Source organism: Polyodon spathula, chromosome 23 (genome assembly GCF_017654505.1).
Source record: "Polyodon spathula isolate WHYD16114869_AA chromosome 23, ASM1765450v1, whole genome shotgun sequence".
NCBI lineage: Eukaryota > Metazoa > Chordata > Actinopteri > Acipenseriformes > Polyodontidae > Polyodon > Polyodon spathula.
This window is the reverse complement of record NC_054556.1, coordinates 21,934,235-21,952,500: the sequence shown is the minus strand read 5'-3', so window position 1 is coordinate 21,952,500 and position 18,266 is coordinate 21,934,235. Positions and strand designations below refer to the sequence as shown.

General features: G+C 39.2%; 1 protein-coding gene across 3 annotated transcripts in view; it reads left to right on the top strand.

Annotated features, from left to right (window-relative positions):
* Positions 1–18,266, top strand: part of LOC121298368 (nucleolar protein 4-like) — a 70,908-nt gene that overhangs the window by 31,459 nt on the left and 21,183 nt on the right. For all 3 annotated transcript variants that reach the window (XM_041225476.1, XM_041225477.1, XM_041225478.1), the window contains one exon: positions 2,316–2,457. In XM_041225476.1, coding sequence (XP_041081410.1) covers positions 2,316–2,457 — 142 coding nt within the window. The remainder of the gene's footprint in view (positions 1–2,315; positions 2,458–18,266) is intronic.

Below are 18,266 nucleotides of genomic sequence, written 5' to 3'. Positions count from 1 at the left end.
TGTCCTGGATGGAAGACAGTACAGCAAATTTTAATTAATACAATTATTTTTTTAAAAAATCCACTTTACAGCATATTGCAGAAGCTCGATTTACTGCCTTACTGTATCAAGGCAGTGCAGGCCAATGATCTAAACAGTGGCAGATCTTAATACTACCGCCCTGAAAATCAGCCCATAGGGGACACCCCAGCTGGATCACAGTTAGAGTGCCTTTATTTAGACCCACCACTGTTTAGATCATTCAAATAGACCCCAGTGTGGGAAAGAGTGCTATTCATTGCTCCAAGAGGCTGTAGTCTACCTACCTGCCTACAGTAAGTGGGACGGCAGATGAGCGCCATAGCGGGCAGCCTGGTCTCGTGCTGAGAACTGAGGACCAGGAGCCAGGGGACCCGGTTTCAACTGTAAATCTGACAGCCACCAAAGACTCTGTGGGCTGTCCTCAGATAAATTCATTTTATGCTGACGTTAGGAGTTGTGTTTTTTAATTTGTTATTTAAAACTTTCTGAGTTCATATATCGCCACGTCACGAAAATAAAAATAAAAAAACTGTAGCCTTTGGATTCATAGTTTCAGTATCAGCGCAAAATTTAAATAATCAAAGTGACTTTCATGTGTGAAATTAGATGATGGTTATGCGTGCCCATGTGGCTAAACTTGTTGTGAAGGAAGATTTAAAGCCAGCCCTTCTGGGAGGTTAAGATCAGTGCACCTACTATAGTTTGAAAAGGCTACTAAATCCCTAATCATTGTTATGAGGTATAATACCTACAATACTATAACAATGCCTCCTGTACTTCCTACCTATTGAAAATGTGTCTCTACTGAAAAGCCGAATTCTGTAACGTGAATTCCTTCACATTGAGCTCTTATTCGGTCATGCTGGAGTAGGATGCATTAATAATGTAAAAGCCAATTTGCAAGTTAAACACGTTAACCAATTGGACTGCCTGCTGGGCTGGTAGCCCTGTCCCTTGGGTTACTGACAGTGTGTAAGCCTGATGGGCTGCACACTGCTGCTGCTGCCCCTGTGTGCCATTACCCAGCACTCCCATTGGTGAGGTGCCACTTAGCAAGGAGCCGAGCTTGGAGGTTTCAAACTGATGTCCACCGAGTGGTCCCCAAGTAGCTTTTAACTCAGCTGAAGTCATAAATCAACTGGATCTGATTACATTATTAATATATATGTGTAATTTAATTTGGCCAGGAATACAGCAAAGGGATTCTTTCTCCTAATAATTTAATAACAGGTCAAAGAGATGTTTTTATAGTTTTGGGCTATCCTACCTATCCTGCTGATCGGGGTTGTGAAACCAGCTATGAAATTTAAACCAGCCCTAACGTCAATTCTGCAATATGCAGTGTCGTGTTTTATGTTTTTCAAATTGTTTTGTTTTTTCCTAACATAATAGTTGGGTTGTTTAGTTCACTTTGGCAGTTAATTTGAAACTCAGCAATAGAATTAAGATTAATTTACCCTTTGTTTCATTAGAAGATAGACGGTGTCATTTTGTAGAGATTGGGAAAACATAAGTGCACTTCTCTACCATGCACCACACAATGGCTAGCTGCTGCTGCAGTGGGGAGAATTTCAGCTGTGAGATATAGAATTGTTGATACAGAGGCTTAAAGAACAGATGAGAATGAAAATGTATTGCATACTGTAAAACTGTGGTCTTATACTGTATATTGCATATTAAGGCTGTATTACATGTGAGGACAACTTTAAGCATAATAATAAAAAAAACTACAATATACTGTAGAAAGGGTTATATTTATAAGAGGTTAGATGCTATATATGATGTTTCCTGTACATTTATTTTGCAGTTTTTACTTATCTGCATCTACCTCCCATACCAAGTCACCTTTATGCATCAGAAATGGATGATCCCCTTGTAGGTATATGGGTATCATAATAAATTATTAGAGGTAGGAGTTTTATAGTGGCAATTAAACAATGCATATAGCCAGTCTAGAGATCATCATATAATCCTGGTGGCTAGGATCCAGAAAGAATAGCTAAAGCTTAAACCACACAGTAGATCTGCATGCTGCATTTTTTACTTTTAAAATGTGATGCTGAGCTGACTGAATTGAAATGCAACACCATGCTCAGAATATTAAGTGCTGCTCAGTTCAACACCAGATTGGCATTTCAGCAATAAGCAGAGTGGCCCAGGTGCTGTTCACCCTCAAGGGGTAACACTCGTCTTCTCCAATAACTCGATGAATGCTAAGCCTACAGTTTTTTTTCATGTTGTGGTGGTCTCCTCCATCACTATGAATGATGATGTGCGCTTCCTTTCTCTGGCAGGATGAAAGTTCAGTGAGCAGCGAGGATTTTGATATGACCGACCCCACATGGATGTCAGCTGATCACGGCACCACGACTGACCTGAGCCCCAGCCAAGGAGAGAGAATGCACACCCCCCCGAACAGGCACAAAGAGGAGGACGGTGAGCTCAGTGCAATACACCATGCAAATGGCAGAGACTTTATTTATAGCTGGATTTGAAGAGCAACTCGTTTGTGATGAATATTGGTATGGACATCATAATTTAGGCCATTTGTGAATAATGACAGCATGCATTAGTGTGCAGTATTGCAGAAAGCTGATTCCTAACACAGGGCGACACAGGGGGTAGCATAAGCAATTTAGTGACAAACCCTTTCTGTATTATCAGAGGAGTGATGAATTAACAGTACGAGTCGGAACGGTACTGCTCATTTTATAAGATCACATAATTCTGCACACTACAGAGTCTCTAGGCTGAAGCTAGGTAGTGACTGAGTGCTTTGGCTGCCACAGCAGACTCTCCATTCATTTGAGTGAACTGGAAAGGAGAGAGTGGAATCGGGAGATGTTGGAATAGATTCCTATCAATTGGTCACTGCTGTTTTCTGGTTTCTGATTGGCTCGAACTCTTAGTTTGTGTGAGCCAATAAGATCCTATCTCGGAGCCCAGAAGGCACTGGGCTGGTGGGAGTGGTCAGTTGGGATGTTTGAGGACCAGCCATTAGTACTTCAAAGCAATTATATCAGATGTCTTGATGCTTTCAAATCAAAGTACTATTTTAATTCTATTAATAAAAATGTCATCATATTTCTTTAAAATGCAGAGTAGGTTACCAGCTCTTGCCATATGACTAGGGTAGCTTCCATGTGTCTGCTACTAAAATAGCTAATGTAGATAGTCTTTTCAAGCAAACACAATTATAAAAGCCATCCAACGAATCTGTCAGTTTCAGATTTGAGGTGCAGTGTAAAATGAGCTTTTGTTTGCTTGCTGAATCAAATGGAGCTTGGTGCATTTTATTTTGTTATGCTTTACAGCACAGCTAAAAAGTACAGTAGTGCTACTAGGCTGTACACTCAGTACAGATTCATATCCCGATGACATGGATACAGCTGAGGGCTTACAATTTGATAAATGTTTACAGCAAGTACCTTCATTAGTGTGAGTTGTTTTCTGTTGAGTTGACTTTGGCTTGGGAATCTACTCTGTAAAGAGGTCAACTGTGTTGTTGTAATGCCCCAAAAATGGCGGGAAACTGAACAAGAGGTAAAATGGCAACATAAACGGTTCAAAGGAGATCAATTACTGAAAAATGTACTTGTCATTTGAAATGTCTTGGTTAACTGGACTCAACACCACACGTCACCCCTTTGTTTGTCCTGTCCGGCAGCCAAACCTTAAACCTTAAACCTTATTTTGAGGACGGTTGTCCGGAGCTGCACTCATGTTGTACAGAGTTGCTTTGTTTTCAGTGATATAATGTTGAGTAGGAATCAGGTCCCTGGATTCAAGGCATGTCATTAAAATCATGTTTAGAGTCGATTTAATGTACTGTGCAAAAAGTAGTGAACAGCACAGTCAGCACATTGAGGTTGTCGTGTGTCATGTGGCCTGCGAGTCGGGGCTATATATGGTAAGTGCCCTCATGGGTGCCACTTCAAATAAAAAATGGGGATTTGGTTTGTCATTTTGGGCAGCTATCTGTTCTATAACAGCAGTAATATCATAAACAATTCACTATGACTAATGGTTTTAAATGTTTATTTTCAATTTCGTCAATCAGGAAGAAAAGGGAATTAAATGTGTAGCGATACAGAAGCTTTTATTGGGGTTGCCATGCTGTGAAACAATAACACTTTTCTAGGGGTTAAATTATTCACAGTTAGGATTGGGCATTAAAAAAAAATGTGGCAGGATAATAATATAACTGTATGGAAATATTATTAAAAATTCATACCTGTAGGCATATGACATTCCACACTGTGCTGTACATTTAATTGATTTATTAACAAGTTCAGTGATTGTAATATAAAGACAAAAGTAAAACTATTTTACAGCCCACAGCATGTCTAGTTTTTGACCAAAAAGATTACATGTGGTCTGAAAAAAAGTTTACATTACATACATACTGTAAGTATACTATAGATATCATATTCGTTGAGATACTGTACTGTACAGGGGAGTGGTAGGGCCCTGAATGTTATGTCATTAAATATGCTCAGGAAGTCCTCCCACAAAATGCCCTCAATTTCATATTGTGTTAACGTTCACAGAAGCTGACAATGGCCCTGACTCTCGCTGTAAGTAATGGTGATTGTTACCAGGCTGTTCCTTGCAGTTGAGTCTAAAGCAGTTCAGTTCTGTTTTATGATGGGGTTGAGTGCTTTAGAGTAAAGGTTGCTTCATAAATCTAAATAAATCCTGAAATTTGTACCTCCTGGTATCAGCAGTACTCATGTTTACTCTCTTTAGTGGGGGGGACCCTTCAACGGGAACAGGGCTGTCATGATAAGATAAGGAACTTTCAGCACCGCTGGGCAGGCCTCTCAACTCTTCTTTGTTATTTTTTGTTGCTTTATTTTGGATGAGCCTGGCAAGATTCTAGTTCACAATAGATTTAGAGATAAAGTTGTTGTTTTTTTTCTTTTCTGAGTAAGTTGAAACTGGAATTTTCTGACATTAGCTGCTGAAAATATGGGAGGCGAGAGTAACTACAGTGTGTGGATATGAATCTTATTTCATCTTCTTGAGAAGTGTACTAAAAATCATTATGTGAAAATGTACTCCAGAATATTTCTGCTTTTTGTGGAATTTTGATATGTGGTGGTGGGGGTTGATGTTAACCAGGACCATCGAATGACATGAAAATGAATAGAAATGTAAAACAAGCTACACTACTGTCACACAATAATTAATTTCTTTTTTTGCATAAGGTATTTCAGATGTGGATGTGCTGGTAACTGCCCACAGTATTCATTTTGACAAGCCTCTCTCTCAATAACCCCAATAGCAGGGTATATAGGTATTGGTTGTGATTGGATACTTTCCAGAGGTCAAAACCAATTCAAAACTCAATCAAATGGAATACAGAATACAATACAAATAGGAAATCCAGAAGGTAATCCAGGTTTATACGGGGCATGCAAGTCAGAGAACATCGGCACGAAGTTCAGTTGACCAGGGCTGAAAGCTGTACTGATATTAACAATAAAGGATAGTCAAATTCAATAAGGTAAGAATGAGGTGTGTTTGTAGTGTGTGTTGTGTTGCACAACAGGTGAAATTGATACTTTGATTGGCTAAAAGACCCTCATTTATAATTTAAATAGAACAATACAGATGGATTCAGTAGCATCTAATGCCTACAGTAAATGTACATATTATGTTTTTGCACAGCAGATTTTGATGTATACAGTGCACAGTTTCCGCCAGTTTACTTGCAACTATGTCAAGTGAATGGGGAGCTTGGGCAAAGTCTTTTTCTTAGTTTAAACAAATAATAATTTGAACAGTACAGAACCAGGTGACTCAGTACTGACTTTAGAAAGATGTGCAGTAACATAGTCCATAATGAGTGCTGTTGTAAAGGGACATCATGTCAGTCCAGTGATTCTCAAGGTTCATTCACAGGGGCTTGCCTTGGTCCTTGTGCTTACATGTGACCTTCATCCTCTCTGAACAGCCTGTTGCTGGTGTGAAGGTGTGTGATTGCTGCTTGTACAGTGAGTGGCATTCAATAAAAAAAAGATGATGAACCATTGATGTTTAATGCATTACGATGTACCAGCATGCACTGCTGCTCAAAGCACTAGAGACAATTAGAAACCCATCTGACCACCAGGATGTAGGCAGGCAGGCAGCTGAGATCTAAAGCATGCTGCATTCCAGTTAAAGCTTGGGACTGTGTTCCTCGAAAGCCTTCCAGTGCTTTTTTTCTACACTCTCTAATTCTTTCTTTTCTTGAATTCCCAATAGGATGTGTTTATGTGCTCGTGAGAAGCTAGTTTTTTTAAGGCAAACAGTGGCATCACCTACTGAAGAGCTTTCTGCGCTATACAGAAGTAAGGATTCAGATACCACATGTAAACTGATTCATCACTCACTTGATGTTTAGGATATATTCAAGCTAGTATACAGTAGCTGTACCCTTGATAATGGTATAAAGAATGCTCTTCAGCTAAATGTATTTTTCAGATAAATTCTAAAAGAGGCTTTGTAACATTTATAACAAATATTTTGACAAAAAGTCTTCCTCAGTGTCTTAAATATGCAAATTCTTGAATATTAAAAGCGGACTCTGTCATTCATGGCAATGATAGACATTAGATCTTTGCACCTCATAAATATTTCAAATGCTCGATTCTGGAGAAGCAGTTTGATTATGTTGGTGTACCTAGGGACCATAAAAATTCCAGTGGTGTAAAGTTAAAGATATTTGGGGTTATTTCTATTGAAGTGCAAATAGCCAACAGTATTCCACAGAGCTTTGATCCCTGCCAGGTTGCAGTGGGTTATCATGTCTCTCCAGTACAGTAAGCAAACTACATTGTGTTACTGTCCCACATTTATTTGTCCAGTGCGCAGTAGCTCAGAATCAGTTTGAAGCAGGCAGTCTCATGCAGATAAGTTAATTTAAAAAAACAGGCAGAAACGGGTTTAGTAATCTGTTCCTGTAGTGGTTTGATGTAAAAAGACGTACATAACAAAGCATTCATTAGATAGTTATTAGAGCCACTTTCACACAGAACAAGAGTCTTATGATGGCAGTTAAACCAAGTGGTAAGTTACTTGCACTTGCTGTATTTTATTTACAGTGAATTTTGACATTTCAATCATACTGCAATCACAGTACCCATGTATCTCTTTATCAACCGGCATTAGACCCCAAAAGTAATTTATAGGGAGATTGCGTGATTATTAGTGGAGTAAGCTGACAGCATGGCTCATTTGAGAGAGAACACCCCCTACAGAAAGTGTAATAGTCCACCTTGTGTGAAACGTGACTAGAATTCTGCGCAGGTCACAGGCAATTTAAGTTGGCCCAGTAATACTGTAGAGCTAATTACATTTCAGTTCTGACCACCCCCATTAATACAGTATGTTTCTGTTTGTATTGATTAACACCTTTGAGAAAAGTCACACTTTTTGATTTCCTGGTGTATTCTCTTACTGGTCTGTCTCCACTACCATGCCTTTTACATTATACCTTTGAGCTTGTAAAGGTGGATGAGATGTTCCTGTAAGTCATCTTAATCTCTAAGTATATACCTAAATAAGTAAGCATACTCTTACGTAATTTAATCCTTGGCTTTGTGGGTCCTAATAGATTTTAATTGTATTAAAAAGAAACCTATCATTCAAGTCTGAAACTGTATAGAACACTTCTTCTGCTCAGCTGAAAATAGAATGGAGGGGCAGGGGTTGTCTTCAGTCTTTTATGAATAGGAATCCTTGAGTTTATGAACAACAGAGATATGAGGAATGGCAGCCTTGGTACTGCTCAAGTCAGTTAGTCTGTGGTGGAGGTAACAAATGGAATGCAGACTCCGTGAAGCTGCAAGCCGCTGAATGGCTGGTTCTGCACAAGCCTTGAGCAGAGGAATGAATAAAAGAACAAAGGTCAGAGAGACACAGAGTTTAGGCTGTGCCACCAAGGGCGTGCTTCCACCATTAACTTCTTTGTGTGACTACAAAATGCAACACACAGACTGGATGGCTGGACCAGCCTTTTGAGTATTTAATCTTTGGGTTTCCAGAGAAGCTTCAAAAAGAGTTTACTGCCTGACAATAGTTCATTTAACCTGACAGGCCAACTGAAGCAACGTTTTATAATCCTTGATGTATAATAGAAATAAAAACTTGCAGCTACAGTTAAAGGTTTAACACCCTGAAACATTATTTCTCTGTCACTCCAGTATCCTGTCCACCTCTTTATTGATATCAGCAACAGATTTGGGTTGAACAACGAATAATAACATACATGTGCCCTTTGTATTGCTTCGTAATAAACGCTGAATTTGTGGTTCATGATCAAAGATTGTATTCACTGATGCTGAGAGAGAAATCACGATACTGATACATGACTTTTATATAGCCAGCAATAAAGAGTGTATAAGTGCTGCAGGAATGAGGCAGTTATAAAGATCATTATCAGCCTGGGCATGTTAATGACAAGGTGAGAACTCGCACAAATAATGGACAGAAGTGTTCTAATAGCAGACAGCAATTATATGAATTTGAACCTGCTATACCCAGAGTCAAAGGCAAGCTGCAACTCTCATTATACACAGTCGTTATATTAAGAGTTGGCAGATTGTATATTTAATTTTTTTTCCTAATGAAAAAGCTCAGTCTTCAAAATAGCCATTTTCTTTATCCCTGCATGAAGGGACAGCCTGTCTCTTGGGGGAAGGAGGAGGGAGAGGGTGGGGGGGGGGGGGGTAGGGGAATTACCATAAGCAATGTCAGTAAGCCAATGGCACTGTTACCTGATTTGAATTCACTGTTGTGAATCTTCATTCCAAAATATCTGAATTACATCTCTTAAATGTATTTATTTTTTAAATATTGATTATTCAACCGTAAATCTGCAGAGGAGTATAATCAGTAAAGACAAAGAGGTTGATGGTACTGTATATTGGGAAATTACATCTGCTTTTACTTGTACCAGCAGGTACAGGGAGCATCACTGTGCCTTGCTGTCAGTGAGGCATTTCTGTGTACGGCAGACACCCTCATCAATGCATTAAATGCAGACAAACCCAAAATACCCATTAGGGTAGCTGCAAAGTGCTGCCTCCCTGACAGTGAGTAGCCTGTTTTAAACTCCTCCTTCTGCACCAGCATTGACAAACCACCACCGACCCACCCCCCCCCTTCCCCCTTCCCCCTATCCCAACCCAACACCCAGTCACAGAGTGATACTGAAATTAGTGACATACTGTACTGCACCAGTGACACAACAAATACAAATTTGTATTGTCTTTCTTTTCGTTTCTCATGAGTTCTAGAACAGTAAAAGTATCTGTATGTCATACATCTGAGTAGAATGGATGTTTAAGTGAACCTACCTTGTTTATTTTCCATGTCAGTGTGTGCTTGTGGGAAGAAAATCTTTTCACAAACATCTTTACGGCTAAGTGGAATTGCTCCTGTTTTTTGAACAGGCAAACGAAACCAAAGCATTACAGCAACCAGTCTAACGTCTCTCTGGCTCAATCTTTACAGTTTAAGCAGGAAGCTGTGGTTTGAAACATACAGGTATTGATTGTCGAGAAGGATAAACAGACGACATGATGGCCCTGCATGGCTATTTCGCAAAGAACCACAACAAACTTGGGATCTCAACCCCCATGTATGTTCTGTCATTCCCTCCCCCTTCAAGTGTTACTGAACAGGATGTGCACTTTAAAACACAACACATTACTGTCCTGCGCTTTCTGCTTTGTTGTACATATTTTTGCAATATCTTTTTCAATATAATTGCAATTGTGTTGATATTTTTATAAACATATCTGGTTATAAATCAGTTCAAACTAGCTGCTTTCTTTCCCTTCATAAAATCCAATCCGCTCTTTCAAACATTTCATTGGTTTCCGACTGCCCTGGTCCTCATTCCACCCTATCCCACCAAAATGATTTATGTAAATTTTTATTGTCAATATATTGGGCTTTTTAGGTATATGCATAAACCTGTTCCCGCCCCTCTGAACCTGTGTCGGAGTGAGCAGGTGGGACAGATGAACCAATCAAAATGGTGAACTTTGGGAGAAGAGTTGGGAACCAATGAAATGTTTCTGATTGAACCTGTTGGATTTTAGCAGCTGATGTTATGAATTTAGAAGACATTTTGACGGGAAGACCTGATGCATAACTGATGTGAATTGAAAATAGTTACAGTAGTCAAAACTGATTTATGGCCAGAGATATGTTAAGAAGAATGTCAGAACAATTGCAATTATGTTGAAAAAGATTTTGCAAGAATATGTACAACAAAGCATAAAACTAGCAAGAAAAGCATTGTGTTTTAAACCCTACAGCCTGGTCAGTACTTAAGATGTGAGATGTAGCTACAGTATGTCAAGGTTATTTATTTATCTATAACTTTGCTTGATGTTTTAAACTGTAGATCCCGTGCAAACAGGATGTTGCATCTTGAGGGGCAATCCTCAAGGATAAGAATTCTAAAACAGAACCTTCACTCTTTTTTGTTAGGTTAGGGTTTATTAACTTACTACAGACGTCTCAACTTTTGCAAATAATGTCTGTTGCACTGAATTGTGTCACATTGGTTGTGGACTGCTTCCCAGGGACTGGGACTCTTTTAGCCAGCTTGTTTGCACTCAACACATCACAGTCGCTTATTATGCCTAGCCACATGCTGAACAATAAACACATTACTGCACGATTTGGGAATTTCCATGATTTTATGTGTGAGATCACTGTCCATTTTACACTGGGGTCTTTGTGGGTTATTGTGGGGGTTTTCTAGCTCATATGCTCATTTATCAACTTACCTTAGCCACCACGTCCTTTGTTCCCAGTGTAAACACCAGTCCTCCCCCCTCAGCGTGCTGCCCAGCACTTAAACTGTTGACTTTAGCCCTCATCCTGTCGTTGACCCACTTAAGATAGGGGCTACACACAATCATCACAAGCCATAACCTGTAAAGATAGACATTAGTGCTGTGGTTTGTTTCACTCAGTAGCTCCCACATTAGTTGCTTAAAAGTGCCCATTATTTTTGCTGAAGAATGATTTTTCAGCTTGTTCAGCTCTGTTTATCATTTTCTTGGAGTTGTTTTCGTATTCCATTGCCCCTCATAAAAGACACCATTGTTCAAGGAGCCACCGTTTTCATATGGAAAGAGGTTGTCAATAACCCATTTCACTTTAAGCCGTGCCTTTTGTTGGAAACACCTTGACTGCTTGTCAGACAATGTTCCGCCGCTGGTGAAAAAGCTACAGCTCCTGGAGCTAGTCCTATTCAATTCCCAAGGCTGACCCTCCTAATCTCACAAGGACTAGAACATGCAGTCCAGACATTATCAAGAAGAGAGGCTGGCATTGGAAAGGCTGGGTGAGAGATTGGCTATTTCCAAGAATAAAAAGGAATTCTAGGGGTTACCACATCCTCTTACTTTTGAACAAGAGCCTGGTGGTACAGTAACCCCTTACCTACACATATGCAGCTTTTTTGTGTCCTCTACACAAGTGCTAGTAATTCGTAGCATACTACCGTGTACCTTTATTAGAGAGACATTTTAATAACTGGAACACTTACAGCACATCACAGGAAAGTAGCATTATAATGAGGATGAATACTTGCTGCTGATCATTTTATTTATTCATTTGCTATAATGGCCAGTGGTCTTTATTGGGGCTGCAGATTCATTTGAAAAGGTGGCACAGCCAGACTCTCCAAACATAATTTTGCGGATGTCTCACTGTGAACAGCAACCAATGTGTCTGCGTGTAAACAGTACATATACTGTATATAAACTCAATTGAGTAATTATGCAAAATTTGCGGCATGTATATTTTATAGATTTTTAATAATAGCAAAATGAGTGAATATTTCTTGCCAGCCAACATTTAATGTTTTACAGTATATATAATATAGATTAGAATATGTAGGCTTGGATGAATAGCTTGGTGTTGGAGAATGTGTATAATGTAATGAAAGTCAATGAGGTTAATTGTGGGAAACAATGCAACCAGAGGGCATGTTGTTCTAGCATTTGGAATGCTAGCACAGCTCTTAATTTTCCAGACTCTTTTGCAGCTACTGTACTGTGTAACACAGAGACATATTTAAAAAGTTACTAGCCTTGGGAGAGGTCCTCATCAAAAATCACTGAAATGTGTTCCATGTTTGAACAGAAGAGTAGAGTGGAAGGAACTCCTTATACTCACACTCACTGAGATGACTGCATGGGATTAAACTGAAATACACATTTTGATTTCATTTTCTTTCTTTTTTTTTCCTAAGAGAAAAATCGTAACTGGTCCAGAAGGGGGAACCTGTGCCTTTAAGCGGTATCCTAAAATTAGGCTGACAAGAATAGAGGGAGAAGCTTAATAAGTGAAATTACTGCTAAATCACACTGCAGGCACAGTACACACAACCCCGTGGATCAGAATGAGGGAGCGAGGCTGAATATTAAACATGATAAAATCATAGTGACATTCCTTGGAGAGGTGCAGACGCAAAATGTCAGTGACCTAGATTGAGATCGGAGTATCTTCCTGCTGAATCTTTTATGGGGAACAAAATTTGGAGCAAATTTACCATTTATGCATGTTTTTATTTTGTTTGATAATTCAATAATGTTGAGAAAGGTGGACATAAAATGTGCTACAATTGAGCATTTACTGTTTTCCAGGTAGACATTTAAATATTTAAACATTTCTTGTGTAACTAGAGAAAACGATCAGTTCTGAATGTGACAATTGAATTTTTTTCTGCTTTAATAAATATTTAATCATGAAATATCTTGAAACACCTATTGTTAAACCGTGAAATGCCATGAAATAAGAAACACAGCCCTAATAGTGATGTGTCGCAATTAAAAAGTGTACAGCACATCTCTTTTTTTTAAATTTTTTTTTTAGGTAAGCTTTTTATTAGTGAGTTCCTTGTTTTTGCAAAGCCTGGCCTTCTAGAGGAACTGTGAATGCCAGTGAGCTCACAATCCAGCACCAATGTGAAGCTAAAAATGAAATGAAGTTGCTAAGCAGATATAATGTGCCCTAGCAGATATAGAGTACCTCCCATTTCTCAGTACAGAATGATGGCATAGTGTTTGGTAAAAATGGCAAATTGAACCCTGAAAGAATGCCCAGTGCCACAACATGCTGTGCTGTTGGAGGCTGTATTCTTTTAATGAGGCATCAAACTAAATGATATCCTTGATCAAACCTTGGCTTTAGTTTCCGTCTCAAATTTGGTGAGCCCAATTTGTGTCTCCAAGCAACTGCAGATCAAAATGTGACTGCTACAGACTTTGTCGGAATCCATTTAGCTATAAATTCCTGTAATGAGGCATGCTATTCTGTACATTATCTAGTTCAGCCAGTAGCGTTCTGTGGTAACAGTTCTTTAAGTGTACATGAGATGTAGGCTTATAACATAAAGTGTAAACCAACACATGATTTCCTAGCCTATGTGATTGGGAAGGTGTCCAGTTTGAAAGGGTTTATACAAATGCCATACAGACAGGAAGAGGGGTGTTTTTTGTATAGTGAAGATTCTAATGATTCTAATGTCTTTTGAAGAAGCTATTGCACTGCATGCTTTACCATGTGTTAATGCAGCTCACTTTATTAGAGCATTAAACCTATAGTATATTGTTGACCGCCTGTGTCGTATTGAAAACCCTGTGCTTTCATTTCATTCAGTGAAAGCAATTGGACGTATTTCATTCAGACAAGAAATACGCAGTATTAAATATGCAAATATTCCTAAAATCTCCTCAGTCTGCTTTTGGAGAATTATTGGTGTCGCAGATGAGTCAGTCTAAATAGTTTTTCAAACAGTAGATAGTTCTTGGAAAATCATATATATAGATGCAAGAGGGAACATTAGGATTGCAACCAAGCATAAAGTCATGCCTTAAACCTAATAGTAATCTTCAGAATGCCCTTGCTGTATTGATGGGATCATCAGAGGAGCAGATCAATACTCTTCCACATGGAAACCTTTCAAGAATCAGGGCATAGGCAGGCCCTGCAGTAGATGGTGGGATGAACCACATCTGGTTTGTAGGATTTGCAGTTCTCTTGTAGACAAATGTTTTTTTCATATCATTTAGACATGCTAATTTACAGACTGAAAAAATCCTTGTTTAATGCAACCTTCTGCATCTGTATGGTTTTGAATATGCTTTTAATAATATTACCCGGGCTACTTCTCTTGCAAAGCAGGCATTTCTCAAGTCAGTAACCAGCAGTGTTCATTTTGGGAGGAGCGCAGGCTGTAGAGAAAAGATTCTATTAGCTCTGTGAAGATAAAAGTCAAGGTTTTCAGGCGAGCAGTAATTTGCAGCTTCCCTTACGGAACTTTTGCATGCAGGAAAGGAGGTGGGAATGGGAGGGGGGTGGAGGGGTGGGTTGCGTTAAGATACAAGGCCACACGGGACAGATCTAAGCTAGGAAGGAAGGCGAGTAATCAAAAGTGACAGGGCAAGATGATGAGCCGAGTGTGTTTAATTTCTGTCAGTGGGAGCAGCAGGGCCAGAAATAGTTCTTCATCTTCCAGTTAGGGGCTTTGCAATCTGCTTCAGCCCCCACGTCACCGGCTGTCCCCTCGTGATTAGAAACACACTGAATGACAACATTGTTGTTTAATTACAAGAGCAGCAGATGAGAACTGAAACAACGCTCATCCTCTTCTATTTAAAACAGTCTTCTGCAGGCCATACAGTACTGTACTACAGTGGCATGCTTAAATGGGACTCTAATGAAGTTCTGTTCCTATCTTTCTCTCAACCTCTGGCTCTTTTTTTTGGAAACTAGTACAGTTTTGATTATGAACTACAGTATTATATTATAGTGACATTTTGTCTGCAGTATTTTGTACAAGAAAAAGCAGGCATACTTTTTTTTTTCTTTTTTCCCCCCAAGATCACCAAACCTGAAGTCGGTGGGGAAGAGTTGTGTGTGGTTCAGGAGAACTAAATGGATGTCGTGAGGTTCAAACCTAATGGGCAGTGACCATAAGAGCTTCTATCAGTGTTAACAAATTATAAAGCACTTTGGAGCTGAACTTTTTAAGAAAGAATAAATAGTAGAGTTTTTATAGTTTGAGAACGTTTTGATAGATCTTAATAGGTGAGTACTGTGCACTTTTAGCACAGTGTTCCACGCAACACCTAGCATTAGAAGATAAAAGCTCTTAGTGGCAAAGCAATTTGTCTGCTCCAGAGAGGAGCCAGTGCTGCTTGTGTTAGCCATCGTGTGCAGCACTCTCCCTTCCTAATGGAGGGGAAGATGGTCCCTTTTAATGAAGCACGTGCGTCTGCCTCCCTTCCCCCTCACAGTGATGGCGACGGACTCCTTAACAGCGGCCCATTGTTACAGTGAAGTGCTATCTAGCCAATGAATGTACTGCTCTGTGTGCCAGCTCAGCTGTTCTGTGAAATTTCGGGGAGGTGATGCAGTGTTCACTGAAAAGAATATTTGATGCCATGATCTGTTCTGAGGGGTGGGGGTGGGGGGGGGGGCGACTCTTTTTTAATGATTGAGTAATATTAACATTGAAGGGAAGGCTGAGGAGGTGAATGTCTTTTAATTACAGCCTTGTTTGTCTCATACCCAGAAAGCCATTTCATATTCTAATGAATTATTGGGTATCGTTGGTAAATTGATACCACAGATTATAAAAAACTGGAGCGTGTGCAATCGGGTGGCTCAATATTTGCCTAGGTTTTCAAAATGATTTGGGCCCTGGGTTTGAATTTACTTCGGGTGCCTGTCAGTAGCATTCCCTTGACCATTTTGCCAATGCCAATCAGTGTGTCTCTCTGGTACTTCACTCCTTTTAAGGCTCTGTAACAAATCCATCATTAACCTCTATGATAGTGCAGAAGATAGGAGGAGGCTTTGCAGATTCATGATTTTTGTAGTTGATTTTAATTCTGAAAAATACTTGATATTTAAATATATTCATGAAAAAGTAATCAATCATCTTTTTTTTTCAATCTATGAAGAATAATTCTGTGTTATTTTTTTAATCTGTTCAATTTAGGGCATGTCAGAAAACACATAATCAGGAGCATCCAGGTGTGAAACATTTTACAACAGTGTGATCTTCAGGAGAGCTACTCTACCGTGCTGTAATATGTACAGTTTGAGGATGCTGTTGTATACTACAAGATCTATTCTTAGACGTGTAATAGACAGCGACTGGGTGTGAACAGTCCACCTCTGTATTCCCAAGCAGCTGTCTCAACCTCTGTACCTTTTACAGCTCTTAAAACACAGCAAGCCATCTCACCACTGGGGTCAGTGTCATCATTACAGAAATGTGTCACACAGCACAACTCTGTTACACTCGCTGGGCAATGTGATATCAGTGGGGCTGCTGAAACTCTTCTGGATTTCAGTTAAACAAGCTGTTTAAATGCTGTTGCGTTGGGTTGCTTTTCAGAGTGTCTTAAAGATCTCTTTATAAATGCGAGAAGCTTGTTTTTTTCTTATAAAGAGTACAGAGAGAGTTCAATGAGTGCTAGTGCTGCTGGGGCATGGTGCAAGCAGGTTCCTAAAGCTATTTTTCATTATTATACAAACCTGCTATTTATAGAGTAAAAGGTCCACGCTTTTACCATTTATGCCCATTTCTGGCAAGTCTGCAGCTGTTTTAATGTTCAAAATGAAGAAGGAACACCAATGTACTGTACAGTTGGCGAAACATATAGTGTTCTGATCTTTTGATCTGAATAATCCCTCACTGATCTTTTAGCCTGTGGCTTCGGAGCCTGTGATTTGTCACACATTGCAGTGATTTGCGTATGCTGCTTACAACAGCATCTTTTCAGCAAAACAAAAAAAAATATTTTTTTGTGACTAAAAATGCAGGACAATAGCATCTATTAATTTGAGAAGATTTGAATCACCCGGTTCTGGACTGATTTTTAAACATGCAAAGCTTTTAACTTTACTTGACAAGTTACCAGCAAATAAACTGCAAATGGCACGGTGTCTGGTCAGGCCGCGTTCTGCAGGCATATAGATTACTTTAGTAGAACCTGGAAAATTGAAAAGATGAATTGTCTGTGTTGCTTTATACCAACAAAAGTACTATACTGTATGTATTACAAATTGATTGATAAAGAGTAAAAGCTCCAGTGCTTTCTTTTATGGTGGCATTTTGCTTGTGGTTACTTAACATTGACCACCAGAATGTCCTATTTACTACTTGAATAGCTGCCCAATATGAGCGGCCCACCAGCTGAAAGGTGCAGTGTGTTATAAAGTGTAAAGTATAGTATTTTCTGCTGTGCTCTGTTGTAAACTCTGAAGGAATAAACAGGGTAGAACAGCGTTGGAGCTAAGCCTTGAGAGGGTAAGTGGGGGTAACCACTGAACTGAAGGAACATTCATTTACAGTAGTCCTGCTGTCCTGGAGCAACAAGATTGCTAATATATCAGTTTAGTGAACCTGGAAAGTCGTAGTCTGTCATGGTGGTGTGTGCACACATATCCCCAGATTGTTCTGCTTTCTGGAATCAGTGAAAGGCCACGTAGAGTCGCCAACAACAGATGGTTGCTTGCAAAGACTGCTGGGAGAGACAGTTCACAAGAATCTCCCAGCAGCTTTTGCAATCATTCCAATCACTTTGTCTCTTAAGTAGACCAACCTTCCGGTAGTTTTATAGTACATCGCAGGTTCACAGAGGATTGAGTTGTGAAGGATAGCTCAAGTTGTTTGCTGTAGGTAAGCAGTTGGAAAAATAAGAGCTATGCTACTGTACCATAGGACCTACTGATGTGGTTTCAAAGAGTTCTAGTAGAAATATTGGTTCGAGGAAATACACAAGAAGATTAATAATTAGATGTTTTTCTTTATCACAATTCTCAGAGGGGAATTTCTTTGCTCTAATTATTTTCCTCCCTTTGAAATAATTTTTTTTTTGTTGAAATTCCTATCTAAACATGCATTTTAAATTGAATTCGCGACAGGGCTTGTTCTGAAATTGCATATTAACTTATTGATCCAGTAGAGTTCAAACAACTTTGAAGTCTTTATTGGAAATACTGAAGTAGGTATTCTGAATTTCGTTTTATAATTGAAGATTCCAGTACCATATTACCTTAAATAAGTGATGCTCGGCTTTGATTCAGCAATGTAGCTATTCCAGTGTCATATACATGTGCTAACAGTTTGTGCTTGATCAAATTGCTCAAAGTAAGTACATTATACAGTACATCCCTTGATTTAGACTTTTTATGTATGTATAAAATCAATG